Here is a 19,026-nt window from a genome sequence, read left to right as displayed (position 1 = left end):
GCGACTTGTCCAGGGTGTACCCCGCCTTCCGTCCGAATGCAGCTGAGATAGGCTCCAGCACCCCCCGTGAACCCAAGAGGGACAAGCGGTAGAAAATGGATGGATGGAAGATCAAAAAGACCCCACACTTCAGAATTTAACTTTTCTCTTAGTTCCATTTAGATCTATGATGGCGACGAAAATTGATGACTAACGTGGAACTTTACTTTTCCGAATTATTTCAATACGAGCCGTAACTTTAAGCTGAAACAAACGATTCCTGATAAACACAGTTTGGTGCTTCGCAGTCAAATTACTCAGCAGTTGTATTGGTCACACGGGTTTTTTCTTGAAGTGACTCACACGTTGAGGGACACAGCAACACTTCTCGTGAGGCATTGATGTTTCAGCATCGTTAGAGCCATCATTATTACAAGGCACTAGAACCCTGTAATGTATCCAACCAATCAGCAAATATTTTTGTCATCAACATGAATGTATTATATGGATGTATCATTTGTATTGATATAACGATAAACTTTTTGGTTTTTTTAATGTTGCAAAATGTTTTCAAAAGTCTGGTGTATATCTAAATTATTAATGTGGTTAAACTCATGAATTATCAAGTATTTCAATGAGTACACCATAAACGCCTAAATGGGAGCTGTGCACTGTAAAATTATTACAAGGATTTCATAGCATTTAAAACTATTATTTCACAGTAAAATACTGTAATCAAAATGCACTCTAACCTTACACCAATTACTGTGTAAGTACCCTGATATTTCACAGTGAATTACTTTAAATTTTACTTTGATAGTTATGCAATTTTTATCCATAATTTGTTGTGAATTTACAATGACAATGTGTACAGCAGAGTTTCCCCCAGATTGCCAATTTACTTGTGGCGGTGGGTGCGTGGCTAGGGGTGTAGTAGGGGCGGGGTCAACGTGAACTCATCATATATATGTTGCATAATCTGCAATGATACATACAATATATATTCTTTAAAAAGGAAAAAAAAATGTTTTGCATAGATTTAAAAACGCATCTGTTATCAATTAGTATTAACATGTATTTATAAAGCTGCCACTGTCCTATTAGTATTTGCACATTGCACATTTTGTAGGTCTCTGTCCGCGGGTCTATCTTGGATATATGATGGTACGTCCACATCACAGCCAAGCTACCTCCGCTCCAGACAATCATGTCCGTATTGGTCACATCATAACAACATTCGGTTTCGGTAGCGCTGTTTTCGGTGATCAAAGTCTGTTTTTGGCAGCCACAATTTTAATGTATCACTACAGTAGTCAATAGTGCACAAATAATAGGCTATCTATCTATCTATCTATCTATCTATCTATCTATCTATCTACATATATATATATATATATATATATATATATATATATATATATATATATATATATATGTATATATATATATATATATATATTTATATATATATATATATATATATATATATATATATATATATATATATATATATATATATATATATATATATATATTTATATATATATATATATATATATATATATATATATATATATATATATATATATATATATATATATATATACTACCGTTCAAAAGTTTGGGGTCACATTGAAATGTCCTTATTTTTGAAGGAAAAGCTCTGTACTTTTCAATGAAGATAACCTTAAACTAGTCTTAACTTTAAAGAAATACATTCTATACATTGCTAATGTGGTAAATGACTATTCTAGCTGCAAATGTCTGGTTTTTGGTGCAATATCTACATAGGTGTACAATGTGTTTGCTCATTGGCTCAGAAGGCTAATTGATGATTAGAAAACCCTTGTGCAATCATGTTCACACATCTGAAAACAGTTTAGCTTGTTACAGAAACTACAAAACTGACCTTCCTTTGAGCAGATTGAGTTTCCGGAGCATCACATTTGTGGGGTCAATTAAACGCTCAAAATGGCCAGGAAAAGAGAACTTTCATTTGAAACTCGACAGTCTATTCTTGTTCTTAGAAATGAAGGCTATTCCACAAAATTGTTTGGGTGACCCCAAACTTTTGAACGGTAGTGTATATATATATATATATATATATATATATATATATATATATATATATATATATATATATATATATATATATATATATATATATATATGTATATATATATATATTCATACAATAACAACCTCCTTTTGTTAATGTTTTTGTTTGTGTGTTATTGATATTTATAGTTCCCATGATCATGAACGCACCATGCCAGAAAGTGGATTGACAGAGAATGAGAATGAGCATGTGTGCACAAGAGGGAAAAGGTGTTGGAAAAATTTGACTGTTGTTAGCAAAAGATTAGTTATAAAAGTAAAAGTTTTAGACCCTCTATGACTTCTTTTGGATGCTACAATATAATATTTTACTTCAAAATATTCTCACTTAAAAAAAACCCCTCATTTTTAAGGTGTATCGGCTTTTATTTTGCCGTGGCGGGCCGCCACAATTAATTACATATTGGGGAAACCCTCTACAGGATGTAAGTTCTTTATATTTTGGACTGGTATTCATTTCACTTTGCTGAGTAATTTTCTCTGAAGCATATCAATGCAATATCGCTCATATTTCATTGGTTATTAATATATTATCCATTCATCCCTTTAACATGTTTTATTTTTTAACGTGATGCACATTGGTGATATTAAACCAATTCCACTCTTTGCCCATGAGATGCTCGCTAAATAAAGGTGGGAAAATATGATTTTCTGTGGCTGTGAGAACAATTACTTTTTGACAGGGAAAGTATCTCTTACCCCTCTCACTAGCTTCTCCTTTGGCCTATTCATTGCACAAAGCTGCTTAAGCACACTTAAGCGCATTAGCATTTGGCTGCCAGGTGACCATATTGACCCTGCATTTGGAGGGTCTAATGAGTGGAAGATGGAGCAATTTGTTAGGGTTTTAGAAAATTGCATGTGTGGATAGACTGAGGCAGGCATATAGAAACAGGAGTGAGGTACTGGGGGGAGTTGGTCCACTTTTCTCAGAACACAGTGTTTAGTCTAATCTACTGGGCTGTTTCTTTATGGCCAAAACAGGACTTATTTGCAAAATTCCACTCCAAAAAGCCCTTTTCTGTTGGCTGTATTGGCTTGAACAGATTATCTAATCTGTGCTTTGAATTTCAATCAGATCATCCAATGTCCGCTGTGTGGTATGAGAACCACTGGCTAACGGATTACCTCATTCAACTGTCTTCAAACACAGATGGTCGCATGTTTAACTAATTGTTAAAAGAGTCCACAAAGGGGAATTTAACCCTGCACAGGCAGTCCATGGGGTCGTTACATAGGCCCAGTCAAAGGCATGGCACTGTGAGTTGAGAAGGTCCTTTAAAAATTAAAAATAAAAATGTTTTTTGAGTTTCAGTGCTGCAATAAAGTGTTGATGTAGAAACAACACAATGTGCGTGGTTTGGATGTGGATCACAAGAACTGCCGCATGATGGAAGCAGGGGACCATTCAAGTTGTCCATATTATCACAAATATATGTTTTCTTTTCTGTCCCATGCACTTACAGAGTCTCTGCTCAACCACCACCATGCAGGCAGTCCGAAGCACGGACACCAATGAAGTCAACAAGCTCATATTCAGAGAAAGTGATAATGACAGAAAGGTAAGCCAATTTGAATACTTGCCATAGTCAAGACTTTTCAAAACACTACCAAGTTTAACATTGATTGGAAACATTGGAAAACATACTTTAGAAATATAATTTTTAATGAGGAATGAAGGCGGTAGAATTTTGATTAAAATAAAGAATTATGACAATATAATGGAATTGTTTCTTAATTAATTGTATCTTGAAAATGGAGTGCACTAACTGCACCCTGCCTCTGCTGGTTGGTCTCATCTAGTTTTCAGTTTGAAGAAGAGCACCATGACAACAACTCTTGGAACTCAAACTACATCTACCCACTAAGGATGGGTTCCGAATAGGGATGGGGGATATAGCCTAAAATATATATTGCAATATATATTGCAGCCTCTTGCAAACATGATATACATCACAATATATTATTTGCCGTATAAATTGTAATCAAACAATTTCAAAACGGATTACAAAGGCTCTGATTTAGCTGCTGACGTATGCGGTAAAATATTGTGTCATTTCCAGTTGTATTCTTTTCTCAAAACTATTATTAATCTACTTGCTAATTTACTGTTAATAGTTGATTACTTTTTGCTATAACATGGTTCGATTTACACATCTGTTAAAATGTAATAAGCACTTGGATATGTCACATTAGTTGTGGGCTATACTACTAATGTGGGTATGGATCCAATACCAAGTAGTAACAGGGGAAGTATTGGTCATACCAATGTTCACACTTAAAATTTTCAAGATTGTTAAATTATTACATTTTTGATCGCAACTGAAATCTAAAAAAAACACAAGAAGGCGATGTAAAAATATAAATTAATATTGTTACTGTATTATATACTTATTCTTTTTTACATACAAAATGTATAATACAGTTCATCCATTTTGTATTGCTTGTCCCCCTCGGGGTCACGGGGGTTCTGGAGCCTATCCCAGCTGCATTCGGGCGGAAAGCAGGGTACAACCTGGACAAGTCGCCACCTCATCGCAGGGCCAACACAGATAGACAATCATTAAATAGTGCAACATGACTAAACAAGAGCTAAAATTACTATTGGCTTTTAATTCCTGAGTTTGTAAAAAACAAAAACATTTGAGAAATAAAAATATCAATCTAATCACTATGGTTTCAACCTCATGGGCAAACTACGGCCCAAGAACCATATGCGGCCGGATAAGTTTTTTAACCCGGACGTCTCCAAATAATTTTTTTAAACCTTTACTATCGAAACTGGAGCTGCCATTACCATGTGCAATGCATTTTTAAAATTAACGTAAGAGAGTATTTCAACGGTTGGAATCTGCGCTTTTGAGTGTGGTACGGATTATTACGGTAATCTACGTCACAGCCGCTCCAAGCAGACGAGGCAAGAAGCAGACTGGGTAGAGTTTTTTTCAGGCAGCCAGCCTGAAATGTGAGTGTCAGGGAGGGACAGGGAAGCAGATTTCTACAACAAAGTGATATTATATGGATTATTATTATATGGATCGTTTAGTGTTTTTTTGTCCTTTGCGTTCATGTTTTGCCGTGTTTTTTGCACATTTGTTGCATTTTACTTTATTGTAAAAGATTAACCTTGAGATGGTTGTCTGGGGAGTAAAGAGGAGATACGTTCATTTATTCTTAATATTCAGTGTCTTATTGTTCATAGATAATATTACAAATCCCACATTATTTTTTTTTCATGTAAATTATTTTATTCAGTGAAAAGGCTGTAAATTTACATTCAGTATTTTGAGGTGGTCTGTCATAATTTTTTTAGCATTCTTTCAGTCATATTCTGAGTATTTGTATTGCGTTCAGCTTTTACCCTTTTCTATGGCATTTTTATGAATTTTTTTTCACTAATGCTGAACAACAGGCACATGTTAACCAAGCACACGGATTGTGTGACACTTTTTACAGCTAAAATATTGTCAGTGTCATGTTAAAAATTAGAAATAAAATAATAAGACCGGTGAATATTGTCACACAATAGTCATTCACTCTGTTACACAGAAATATCTTGCTATTTTTGGTCAGTTATTTATGAGTCCCTTTTTATGCAGTATATTAGTATAGTTGAGTACTTACGTTTGTTATTAGCCTGACCTAAGCCTTGATAATAATCTTCATGATTAACACGTGGTTTCATATCATTTGACAAGGTTGTAAACTGCAAGTAGGTTAGATATAATTATTGAATACCATTAAAATCAAGAGTAAAATTTCTAATTCAGTGGTAATATTTGAGTGGGCGTCAGGCCTCTCTGCAGTGGAAAAGTTGAGCCTCAAGGTCAAAAAGGTTAAGAACCCCTGGTGTATATAACGCCTTGTAAATAGGCACACAGAGTCAGACTCTTTTTTTAAACTCCATTGCCGGGCATAATGCGCCAACAGCAGCCCTATGGTCCAACATCGCTAGCCCCACAGCGCTAGCCACAACAACACAACACTTTCTCATTATGCACCAACGACGGTTACACCAAGGGAGTTGCATTCAAAAACTCTGAAATTGTGAGCTTCATCGTTAAAAAACAAGCAACTTGGGTTTTTTTGTAGGACATTCTCAATGTTTGATATTGTTGCTGGTTTTGCTGAAATAATTATGACAATTTGTTGTGGAGATGTTCCTTATTTTTTAATGTATTACTTAGCATTGTATTTCTATTATTTGAGTATTAATACCATATTATGTTTATCTTGAATGTCACAAAATTCTGTAAAAATATGTCTGCTTTCCATTTTTCATGTACTGGTTTGGGCACCGTTTAAGCACCGGCACTGAAATTACCAAGTTGGTACTATTGGTTAAAATGTAAGTAATAACCATCCCTATTCAGATCTAAAATATGCCACAAATCTTCAGGGCAACATGTTTCTGCTCAGTACATCAATTACATCAAAACTCAAATGTACAACATTTAATTAGTTTCATGTTATAAAAATAACAATTAATATAAATGTATTGGTCATTTATTTTGTTGGTTTATTTATTTTCATTTTGGGTGGACTTGCATGGATATGAAATATTTTAAATTAAATCAAATATGTGGTACTGGTGTGAGTTTGGTCTAAATCTACATAATATGTTGAACCTCTCTGAACTGTGCTTATTATGATTATTATTATAATTAGTAGTACCATATTTAATAATGATGATAATATTAATAAGTATTTATAGATTTTTCAATGAAACAATATTGTTTGACAATGTTTCCAAGCATGTTCTTCAATATGCATAATAAGTGTGATTATTACAGGTAGGTTTCGGGAGGAGTGCAGTGGGATGTGATAATATAGACACATGTAGAATTAACTGCTTAACACTGCTGCGCTCCACTGTTCATTAGTGCTCTAATTACTAAGTGCTCATCCCATTAGTATTGGTATTAATCAGAGTCCCGTCTCTCTCTTGCCACTGATTCAGGTTGTTCTTCAGCTGGAAAAGAAGCTTTTTAGTTATGTCAATCAAGACGTTTTCCGGGAAAACAATGGGACCTTGGTAAGTCAACCTAACGCCTCTTACCCTTTTATATATTCATTCTCTCAATCATTTTTTTCATTGCAAGTCACTTAGTACAGGTTTAATTTCTTGTATTGACCTGTAGGCTTGCTCTCCTTAATGCCTAGTAGCTATGGCTGCCATCGACTACACGCCACATTGATTTTCTGTACATAGAAAGCCTATTATTTAGTATCAGTCTTTTCAAGAAATAAATGTAATAACACATTTTCATAAAAAATGTTTAAACAATATGTAAATAGCTGTTAGATGTTGATGTAAAAAAAAAAACTCAATTATGGCTGTCTGTAATAAGACCTTCCAATTTTCCCTTAAGTAGACATTCTTTTCAACCTTTTCAAAATATTTTACTCTGTCAAAAGACCAAAAACAAATGTCCACTGCAGATGACACCGTTTTTGATACACACCGTTTTTGATACACTCCATCTCTATATTCGTGCAGTGTGTAGTGACCAGCTGCTCTCCAACATGTCCCCGAAATGTACGTCAGAAAATACACAAGGACCAAAATCTACTTATTTCCCACATTTTGCCAAAATTCTTACTAGCTTCGGCCCGGCAATTACGGAGAAATTATGACTCTTGTGTGAAGTATGTCAACTGTGGTGTCGGCCTCCAATGTATTATTGCTTCCTGATTTCATTGTCACCATATTAACTTGAATCCTAAACTAATGCTGCTATTTACTGCAAAATGTATTTTTTTAATTTGTATTATTGGTTATGCATGCAGAAAATGTGCAATTTTGAATGTTGTCAGGCAAAGTGTATTAATTCATTTTTACTGAGAGTGAGATAGACCACGTTTCCCATGTATGCTTGCTTACCTCACACAAGAAAGTGGCTTGAAGATGATCTGTAAAACATAATCTATGCAACATGTTGACCAAAAACCACCATTACATGTTATTTAGGCCACAAGGTAGTGTTTTAATGCACTTTATAATCCGGTGTGCCTTTTGTATGAAAATAGACCTGAATAGACCCGCTCATTGGCAGTGCGCCTTATGATCCGGTGTGTCCTATGGTCTGAAAAATACTGTACATACCGTTTCAATAATGAGTTAACTCAGGTGATTTATCCCCAAAAATATTGTATTAGTTATGGACATATAAAGTTTATTCACGCAGTTTATTTTGGCTTCATATCCTCCTTTACTTTGACTGCGGATGGTTATAAGACGGTGTGGGTTGTTGTAAATTCGGCGATCAGGTCACGGCAAAGATGAGTGAGGAGACTCCGACTGATTTACTCCGATAGGACTTAAGTTAAACTGTTATCAAGTCTTGAAAAAAAAATAAGACGCACCCACGAGCTCAGTTTCAGTTTATTTCGAACATGCATACGATACAATGTAATGTATCACACATATACAGTTGTTTCATTACAGCACGTCCGAAAAGGAGTAGGAAGAAGTAGATCTTATTTAATCCTACCCCTTTTCATACCATAGCAATTGTATCCCAACAGTCAACAAATAAATAATACATAAATAATATACCATAGTAAGCAAATAAATATTAAATACATAAATAATCTTTGTCTCAATTAAAAAAAAGGGAAAAAAAAGGGTTCAAGATGTTCATCATAATTCTTGTTCTGGGTACTTTGTGAACACTTGTAGTTTGAACAGTCTCTTAAACTGAATCATATTGGTGCTTTGTTTGATTCCTTTGGTTAATACATTCCATAATTTAATTCCACATACTGATATACTAACAGTTTTAAGTGTTGTACGAGCATACAAATGTTTTAAATTAGATTTTCCTCTAAGTTTATATTTATCCTCTTTTGTTGAGAAGAATTGTTGTACATTCTTGAGTAGCAGGTTATAGTTTGCTTTATACATACATTTTAGCTGTTTACAAATGCACCAAATCGTTGAATTTCAATAATGGTGATTTACAAACCCCGTTTCCATATGAGTTGGGAAATTGTGTTAGATGTAAATATAAACGGAATACAATGATTTGCAAATCATTTTCAACCCATATTCAGTTGAATATGCTACAAAGACAACATATTTGATGTTCAAACTGATAAACATATTTTTTTTGTGCAAATAATAATTAACTTTAGAATTTGATGCCAGCAACATGTGACAAAGAAGTTGGGAAAGGTGGCAATAAATACTGATAAAGTTGAGGAATGCTCATCAAACACTTATTTGGAACATCCCACAGGTGTGCAGGCTAATTGGGAACAAGTGGGTGCCATGATTGGGTATAAAAACAGCTTCCCAAAAAATGCTCAGTCTTTCACAAGAAAGGATGGGGCGAGGTACACCCCTTTGTCCACAACTGCGTGAGCAAATTGTCAAACAGTTTAAGAACAAAGTTTCTCAGAGTGCAATTGCAAGAAATTTAGGGATGTCAACATCCACGGTCCATAATATCATCAAAAGGTTTAGAAAATCTGGAGAAATCACTCCACGTAAGCGGCATGGCCGGAAACCAACATTGAATGACCGTGACCTTCGATCCCTCAGGCGGCACTGTATCAAAAACCGACATCAATCTCTAAAGGATATCAACACATGGGTTCAGGAACACTTCAGAAAACCACTGCCACTAAATACAATTTGTCGCTACATCTGTAAGTGCAAGTTAAAGCTCTACTATGCAAAGCGAAAGCCATTTATCAACAACATCCAGAAATGCCGCCGGCTTCTGTGGGCCCGAGATCATCTAAGATGGACTCATGCAAAGTGGAAAAGTGTTCTGTGGTCTGACGAGTCCACATTTCAAATTTTTTTTGGAAATATTTGACATCATGTCATCCGGACCAAAGGGGAAGTGAACCATCCAGACTGTTATCGACGCAAAGTTCACAAGCCAGCATCTGTGATGGTATGGGGGTGTATTAGTGCCCAAGGCATGGGTAACTTACACATCTGTGAAGGCACCATTAACGCTGAAAGGTACATACAGGTTTTGGAACAACATATGCTGCCATCTAAGCGCCATCTTTTTCATGGACGCCCCTGCTTATTTCAGCAAGACAATGCCAAGCCACATTCAGCTTGTGTTTCAACAGCGTGGCTTTGTAAAAAAAGAGTGCGGGTACATTCCTGGTCCGCCTGTAGTCCAGACCTGTCTCCCATCGAAAATGTGTGGCGCATTATGAAGCGTAAAATACAACAGCGGAGACCCCGGACTGTTGAACGACTGAAGCTCTACATAAAACAAGAATGGGAAAGAATTCCACTTTCAAAGCTTCAACAATTAGTTTCCTCAGTTCCCAATCGTTTATTGAGTGTTGTTAAAAGAAAAGGTGATGTAACACAGTGGTGAACATGCCCTTTCCCAACTACTTTGGCACGTGTTGCAGCCATTAAATTCTAAGTTAATTATTATTTGCAAAAAAAAAATAAAGTTTATGAGTTTGAACATCAAATATCTTGTCTTTGTAGTGCATTCAATTGAATATGGGTTGAAAAGGATTTGCAAATCATTGTATTCCGTTTATATTTACATCTAACACAATTTCCCAACTTATATGGAAATGGTGTTTGTAATAAATAAAGGGGTTTGTATGTAAAACATTAAAACATGTTTCTGTATGGCATTCTGACAATAACAATTTATGTTTGTCCAAATATCAGGGTCTTTTTCTAAGTTTTTTAAAATTATGTAAGCAAATAATTACCCATGATTAATGAGTAATCCAAAATAAAATGTGTGATTAATCTGATTAAAAAGTAATCATTTGACAGCACTAATCAAAATGCAACACTTTTTCATGATGTTGGTGTGTTAAAGCATAGATTGGTTACTTTGGTACTTTTTAGAACATTTAACAATGAAAAGACAAAAAATATCATATTTTACTAAACCAACTGTTTTGTGGAAATGGGGCTGAAATTATATTTGAAAAGTAAAATTGGTAAATGAGTTACCTTAGTGGCCATTGAGTGTTCTGTATGTTACCCACTATGTACCGGTAGTAATTTCATCTTTAAAAAACAGGAAAATGAAGGGTGAAATATGCATATTGTACACTACAGTATGGAGAAACAGTAGAATGTATTAAGTATAAATGTGCAAGCATTACTTATACCGGGTAACTGTTGGTGCTTGCTGCTATTCCTCACATCTTCTTCTTCCCTCCTCCTCCTCTTTGTCCAGTCAGACAAGACAGATGACATAATGGGGGCTTTAGAGATAATCTGATGGTCATGGTCTAGTCAAACACGCCATGTAATGATCCTTATAAAACAAACTACCTTTCTAAATGGATAAATATCCCTCCTTGCGCGCCACGACTTGGAAAGGGTAAAAAAAAAAAAAAAAAATCATTGCACCCTTCATCAACTGCAAGACTTGTACCAGCTTGACAGAAATTTAATTCGAGGCAGCTCTTGAAAATAATTATTGTATTTTGAGAGGAGTAATCATTGGCTGGGACATGATTGAATGTGTCCATGCCTATTGACTTTTGCTATGATTAATAGGTTTGTTTAGTCGATATTCCCATCGAAATTGTATAATTAATTATCCCCGGCGCTGTCACGGTGGGACGATGGAAAGCCCTGATGAGTATTTGGGAAGATTAAATTTTCCGGGCGCTTGTGGTGTCGAGGGGCACGGCAGGGCTCTGCTCCAGTGGAGAGATGGAAGTGTGTGTGTGCGTGTGCGTGTGCGTGTGCATGCTTCTCATGTATGTGCAAGTCTCCACATAGATCCTCCTTGTACCACAGCCACACACCCACAGGGCCGTCCCCCTCTTCCGCTCACATTGATTCTGTTTCAGTATCTCTTTATTGTAACTTTATCAGCGTGGTGTCGGCAGATGGGGGACGGAGATAGGAGGCGGCATGTGCGAGCTCTAGTAAGTGATGAACCTCGCTGTCTGACCTGCCTCATTTTTTCAATGCTGGCAGCATTGCCCGCACCATTACTCTGAAGCCCGGAGATTCCTTCGACATGAAAGGCACATTTAAAAAAAAAAAAGATCAAATAATGCCGCTCCCCATATTCTTCCTGTCAGAATTCTCAAGTAGCAACACAGAAGCTGACCATCGGATTGAAATGAATGATTTCTGGGTTTTGTCCTTGTATGTTTGTCATGTAGCTTCCATGCATGGACAATACGCCTAATTTATTTTATAATGATATTCATTTTGATTTAAAGTATGGATTTGCAGTACTGTATTTTCTCTCCAAACAGATTAGAGATTAGAGATGTCCGATAATATCGGACTGCCGATATTATTGGCAGATAAATGCTTTAAAATGTAATATCGGAAATTATCGGTATCAGTATCGGTTTCAAAAAGTAAAATTTATGACTTTTTAAAACGCTGTACGGAGTGGTACACGGACGTAGGGAAAAGTACAGAGCAGTTGCGTCTCCCACTCATACTCGCCAACCCTCCCGATTTTCCCGGGAGACTCCCGAATTTCAGTGCCCCTCCCGAAAATCTCCCGGGGCAACCATTCTCCCGAATTTCTCCCGATTTCCACCCAGACAACAATATTGGGGGCGTGCCTTAAAGGCACTGCCTTTGTGTTCCGGCCTAATCACACAATATCTACGGCTTTTCACATACACAAGTGAATGCAATGCATACTTGGTCAACAGCCATACAGGTCACACTGAGGGTGACCATATAAACAACTTTAACACTGTTACAATTATGCGCCACACTGTGAACCCACACCAAACAAGAATGACAAACACATTTCGGGAGAACATCCGCACCGTAACACAACATAAACACAACAGAACAAATACCCAGAACCCCTTGCAGCACTAACTCTTCCGGGACACTACAATATACACACCTCGCTACCCCCTGCCCCCGATCCCCCCGCCCCCCAACCCCGACCACCTCAACCTCCTCATGCTCTCTCAGGGAGAGCATGTCCCAAATTCCAAGCTGCTGTTTTGAGGCATGTTAAAAAAAATTATGCACTTCGTGACTTCAATAATATATATGGCAGTGCCATGTTGGCATTGTTTTCCATAACTTGAGTTGAACCTTTTTACATTGTTTAATGCATCCAGCGGGGCATCACAACAAAATTATGCATAATAATGTGTTAATTCCACGACTGTATATATCGGTATCGGTTGATATCGGAATCGGTAATTAAGAGTTGGACAATATCGGAATAACGGATATCGGCAAAAAAGCCATTATCGGACATCTCTAATACAGATATCTTCCTACTTTCAAGACCGGTACCAATAACCAATAATTTATTCATCAACTGCATACCGTATCTCAATTTACGAGCTTAATTTGTTCTGTGACAGCTCTCAACTCAAAACCCTTATTTCTCAAATCAACGTCTCTCAATTTAATTGGTGCTTGCCCCCACCCCCCTCCCCAAACAGCACAATATAAAGTGTTATGCCTTTTAAAAACAAATACTTACTTTTAGATAATACATATTGTTTCAAAATCAATACAATGTAATCTACTACTAAAAAACTCCAGTAGTTTTATGAAATAATGTAATAATAATGTACAGCATTTACCTAGGAGAGTGGACTTTTACAGTTTTTCCTTTCAGTTGCTTCTCCGTCAAACACCCCATCAGTAGTATTTACAATATTTTTTTTCATTTACGCCCTGAGTCTCTAAATTCAATTACCGTATTTTTCGGACTATAAGTTGCAGTTTTTTTCATAGTTTGGCCGGGGGTGCGACTTATACTCAGGAGCGACTTATGTGTGAAATTATTAACACATTACCGTTAAATATCAAATAATATTATTTAGCTCATTCACGTAAGAGACTAGACGTATAAGATTTCATCGGATTTAGCGATTAGGAGTGACAGATTGTTTGGTAAACGAATAGCATGTTCTATATGTTATAGTTATTTGAATGACTCTTGCCATAATATGTTACGTTAACATACCAGGCACGTTCTCAGTTGGTTATTTATGCGTCATATAACGTACACTTATTCAGCCTGTTGTTCACTATTCTTTATTTATTTTAAATTACCTTTCAAATGTCTATTCTTGGTGTTGGATTTTATCAAATACATTTCCCCAAAAAATGCGACTTATACTCCGGTGCGACTTATATATGTTTTTTTTCCTTCTTTATTATGCATTTTCAGCCGGTGCGTCATATACTCAGGAGCAGGGATGATACTCGAAACCGGTTTTCCCGGTTGTTCGATAAGAAAAGAACCGAGTCCTCGGACTCGAATCCCTTTTTGAGAACCGGTACCCGTTATCGAGACAACTATAGTAAAGAAAAAGAGTTGGTTCTTTATTCGAATCGCTGGGAACGAATCCCGTCCCGAACAGAAATGCCCCTTGAGACATCACAAGAAATTACGTCACGTAGCTCAGTCATTAGGCGCAGATAGCGAAAGCAGGAAAAACAATGGACCAGAAAAAGCGCTCCAAGGTGTAATAAAGTTCAAAACAAAAGGTATAATCCAATGAATAACTTTACTGAGAGATTTGAGCAGGGTACAAAGACGAACACTTTTACAACCAACCGGAACATAGCAACCAGGCTAGCAACACACCTCCTTTACGGCAGCTGTCGCAACGTTCTTAAAGCAACCGCAGCACATACATATATATACAACACATCTCCCTTTTTTAACTTTTGTTTTTCTTTCCTTGTAAACAAAACAAAATCACACTGTATATGTGTTGTCTGTCTAATTATAAATAATGCAGACGAGGCGTGTTGGCTGAGTTCTTGACGTTTACTTTCACAGCGTGCTCATAACCTCATTCTTAGCTGCCGGGTGGTGACATGCAACAACACTTTTCGGGGCTACCGCGCATGCTCGTCACTCCCGTTGCATGCTGGGTAGTGTAGTTGTTATATTCCCTAGCTCATAACATCACATCTATCCATCTACCCTATAAAGAAATAATGTTAACTCAATAAAGTGTATTTCTTTTTTTAGCTTTAACTTTTCATTTTTTAGCACTGTAACCACATTTGCAAACAACTTTTCTCTTCATAGAATTTTCTTTCAATAAAGAAATAAAGTGCAAAAATGTCAAAGCATCATAACAAACAGTTATGTCAAATAGCAGCAGAAGTGCACTTTTTGGAGAGCTGTATTATTTTGAGTTTTGTGCCCAAGGGACTGATTTTATTTAACACTATTATTATTTATACACCTATAGTGATCACAGAGACAGGTTGTTTTTGTGTTACTGTATATATTTGTTTTTCTGAAAAATCCCACTTAATATACTTTGGGTAACAACAGTCAATATTTATTTATTTTATTTTTTTAGGGGGGTAACAGTCAATATTTATTTATTTATTAGATTAAATTTTTTTCTTATATAATAAAAGTCAGCTTTTGTTAAATCAAATATTGTGTGTTTTTTTCCATATACAACAACCTATCTGGACTTGATAAGAGAATCGATAAGGAATCGGTTCGATAAGAGGATTCGATAATAGGCTCGAACTCGATAATTTCTTATCAAACATCATCCCTACTCAGGAGCGACTTATACTCCGAAAAATACGGTAGGTCTCTCTAGGAGGGTGACTTAGGCGTGACCCTATCTGAGGAGAGCTTATGGCTGGGCTATTATATGATCGTGATCGTCGATCGCGATTAATTTGAGTTCAATCGCGGTGATCAGCATTTAGAATATTTCCTCGATCAAACATGGCGGAACTGTCTGTTAGAATTTACCACCGTAGTAAACAGTAGGGAAGCATCAATGCTCGGTAAAATCCTGCACAGAACAATCCTCCTTTATTAACCGTGATCCTGTGTGTGTCTATGAATGTGTGTGTATTTGTTTATGTTTGTGTGAAAGTGTGTCTAGTCACGACGTAATGAATGTTCAATCGTGTTGTGCCTCGTCCCCTTACACAGCTGGAAGTGCAGCCCAGAAGAACAACATAAAGAAATATGACTAACACTAGCATAGAAGTTGAAAGACAACATTGAGAAGGAGCAGTGACTGGCTTTAGTTTCACTATCTGATGCAGCACACCAGTAATCCTTCCCTGAATGAGGACTTGCAGGCACTCACACAAGTCTTTATTAGTCTCAACTGGGAGAATAAACACACCCACTGGTTTAATCAGAAAAAGGCATTTTTATGTCTAAATATTTTTCAGTCAGACTTTTTGTTAATGTGTCTGCAAATATTTAACTCCTCTGATACAACATGTAGTCAAAACTCTGCAGACACTTTGTGTTCAAATCATTTTGGAGTTTGTGGATAAGAAAACATTTTGTTCCTGATTTAATAATAAACTTGTTTTATGTATTGGTACACATTATTTTACAGTATCTCAAATTCAAACTGCACTTTAATGTAATTGAATTTATTTTATGCTACAGTATTTGAGTTTAAAAAAAAACCTCCACAATCTGGGTCAGTGCTTGCCGTTTGCCAAAGCACTGGTGAGAAGCACTGATGTATACAAATACTCAAAGAATACAAATAATAATTTACCATTTGAAAATGTTGTTTAGTAAATGGTAACTTGAAGTTAAAGTCTTGTAGTATTCACTACACCAATTATACTTTGTTTACTGCAGAATGCACTTTTTGATGACAAGCACAATAACAAAAGAACTTTGAGAGGAAAAAAAGTTGTCTTCATTCACACAAAATGTACCTAAAAAGAAGCAAAACCGTGGCCCTAAAATCGAGGTACGGACTGTAGCATGGGTTACCTGTGCCATTGCACCTCTAGTAAAAACAATTACACATATGGACAAAATAACAGTTGTCAGCTGTTAGCATATATCACCGCTATCAAACATGGTGGAAATGTCTGTTACAAGATATTGCAGCAGTAAACAGTAGGAATGCAACAATACTCGCTATAATCCTGCACGGGACAATCCGACTTTAATTTTTAAAAAAATAAAACAATTGTGGTATTAATCGAGATCGGATGATATGAAAACATTTATTGTGATTTATTTATTTTTTGCCATATCGCCCTGTCTTAGGAGAACTGGACAGAGATTTTAAGTAGAGTTCATAAGTCTTATATTTGTGCTAGACACAGCCTTACTCAATGCAAGCTAATACATTGTATTTATTATACTTAGGTCCGGCTGGCTAAGATGTATGTTGAAATATGGGTATTATGTGATCGGTGTCAACAGTTTTGGCCTGGTCCATCTCTGTGCTGTTATTGGACTGGATTGGATTGGATTTTTAACACTTTGTCTTTGGTAATTGCCGAAAAGTTTTGAACTGAATCCTCTAAGCCGACTATTTGGGGGGGCCCCTCTGTCATCTTCTCTTAGCAAATCCAAAAAGAACTTGGTAGCATTTGCTACTTTGTTGGCTCGAATTTGAAAGCTGTGGTGCCTCCCAGCCACACCAGCTGGATTAGAGATATTCTATTTTCCCCTAAATTGGATCAAAATTAGGCTGACATTTATTGCTTGTTCTGTGAAGTTTCGGGAAGTATGAGGTGGTTTCCTAAAATATGTAAAAGAGACTGATCTCAAATTTAACCCTGATTGAAAAGTGACTGAAAGGTAGATAATTGATGAGCCTTTTGTCTGCTTTTGTGTATTGCTGCATCGTTTTGGGGACGCTCAGGAGTGCAGTTGTCCATAGCTTCATGGCAATATTTGCCTGTGTTTATGTTTTTGTTTTTTATATATATAATATGTGTAAGTTACTTGTTTGAGAGAGGGGAAACAAAAACATTTGACGTGTGTTTATATGTAATTCTGGGCTGTATATGTCAAAAATCCAATAAATAAATGTTTTTTTTTAAAAAAGCACCCCTTTAGCAACTTTTCAATTTTTTCATTGATAAATGTTCATCGTTTTGATATTGTCTTAACATTCTTGGCTGTGGCCGTTCAGTATGGTCCAGACTAGTAGTGATATGCTCAAATTGTTCCAGCAAGTTGGCGACACGCTCTGTCATATTTCAGATTATTTTTATTTAAGTCAATAAATAACATCTGCTTCTTCATGTCAGCACTGTCCTTCACACTCAATGATGTCCTTCCCATGGTTGGAAAACAAAGTTATGTGGCTCTCTACCTATAAGATATTGCTCGTATGGAAGGCCAGACGTGACATGTGCTACACCAACTACGGTAATGGTGGGGATGCTTGTAGCTCACATTTTTGTTTGCAATTTAAAGCATAACAATTAGCTCGGAGACGGCTCTTATCTCAAAACACTGTTGAGTTGAGGTACCACGGTATTATGTTTAAACTTTTGATTCAACTGTAGTTTGTGCACACCTGGCTTTGGGACAGCTTCTTTAGCATCAGGCGTCATAGTAACAAAACACCGTCGTAGCAATGCTGACATTTTAGGTGGCTGCTAAGGTTTGATGTGTTGAAGGTTAATGTTTGTTTCTCTCTTCACCGAATGTTTGCAAAACATTTGGTGCAATAAGCACTTCTTAATCAGTGAAGAAGTGCCACACGGTTGACACTATGTGTGTTTACAGTCAATCATCAATCAATGTTTATTTATATAGCCCTAAATCACAAGTGTCTCAAAGGGCTGTACAAGCCACAACGACATCCTCGGTACAGAGCCCACATACGGGCAAGGAAAAACTCACCCCAGTGGGACGTCGGTGAATGACTATGAGAAACCTTGGAGAGGACCGCATATGTGGGTAACCCCCCCCCACCCCTCTAGGGGAGACCGAAAGCAATGGATGTCGAGTGGGTCTGACATAACATTGTGAAAGTCCAGTCCACAGTGGATCCAACACATCAGCGGGAGTCCAGTCCACAGCGGGGCCAACAGGAAACCATCCCGAGCGGAAACGGGTCAGCAGCGCAGAGATGTCCCCAACCGATGCACAGGCTAGTGGTCCACCCGGGGTCCCGACTCTGGACAGCCAGCACTTCATCCATGGCCACCGGACCTATGCAACTCCCCCTCGCAAGGGACAGGGGAGAAGA

The 19,026-nt window shown here is 36.8% G+C and overlaps 1 protein-coding gene across 2 annotated transcripts in view; it reads left to right on the top strand.

Moving 5' to 3' along the window:
• LOC133657447 (inositol polyphosphate-5-phosphatase A-like) overlaps window positions 1–19,026 on the top strand; it is a 441,346-nt gene that overhangs the window by 336,333 nt on the left and 85,987 nt on the right. For both annotated transcript variants that reach the window (XM_062058790.1, XM_062058791.1), the window contains exons 10-11: window positions 3,564–3,659; window positions 7,058–7,132. In XM_062058790.1, coding sequence (XP_061914774.1) covers window positions 3,564–3,659; window positions 7,058–7,132 — 171 coding nt within the window. The remainder of the gene's footprint in view (window positions 1–3,563; window positions 3,660–7,057; window positions 7,133–19,026) is intronic.

This window comes from Entelurus aequoreus, linkage group LG09, assembly GCF_033978785.1.
Source record: "Entelurus aequoreus isolate RoL-2023_Sb linkage group LG09, RoL_Eaeq_v1.1, whole genome shotgun sequence".
Classification (NCBI taxonomy): domain Eukaryota; kingdom Metazoa; phylum Chordata; class Actinopteri; order Syngnathiformes; family Syngnathidae; genus Entelurus; species Entelurus aequoreus.
This window is presented reverse-complemented; position numbering and strand designations above follow the sequence as displayed.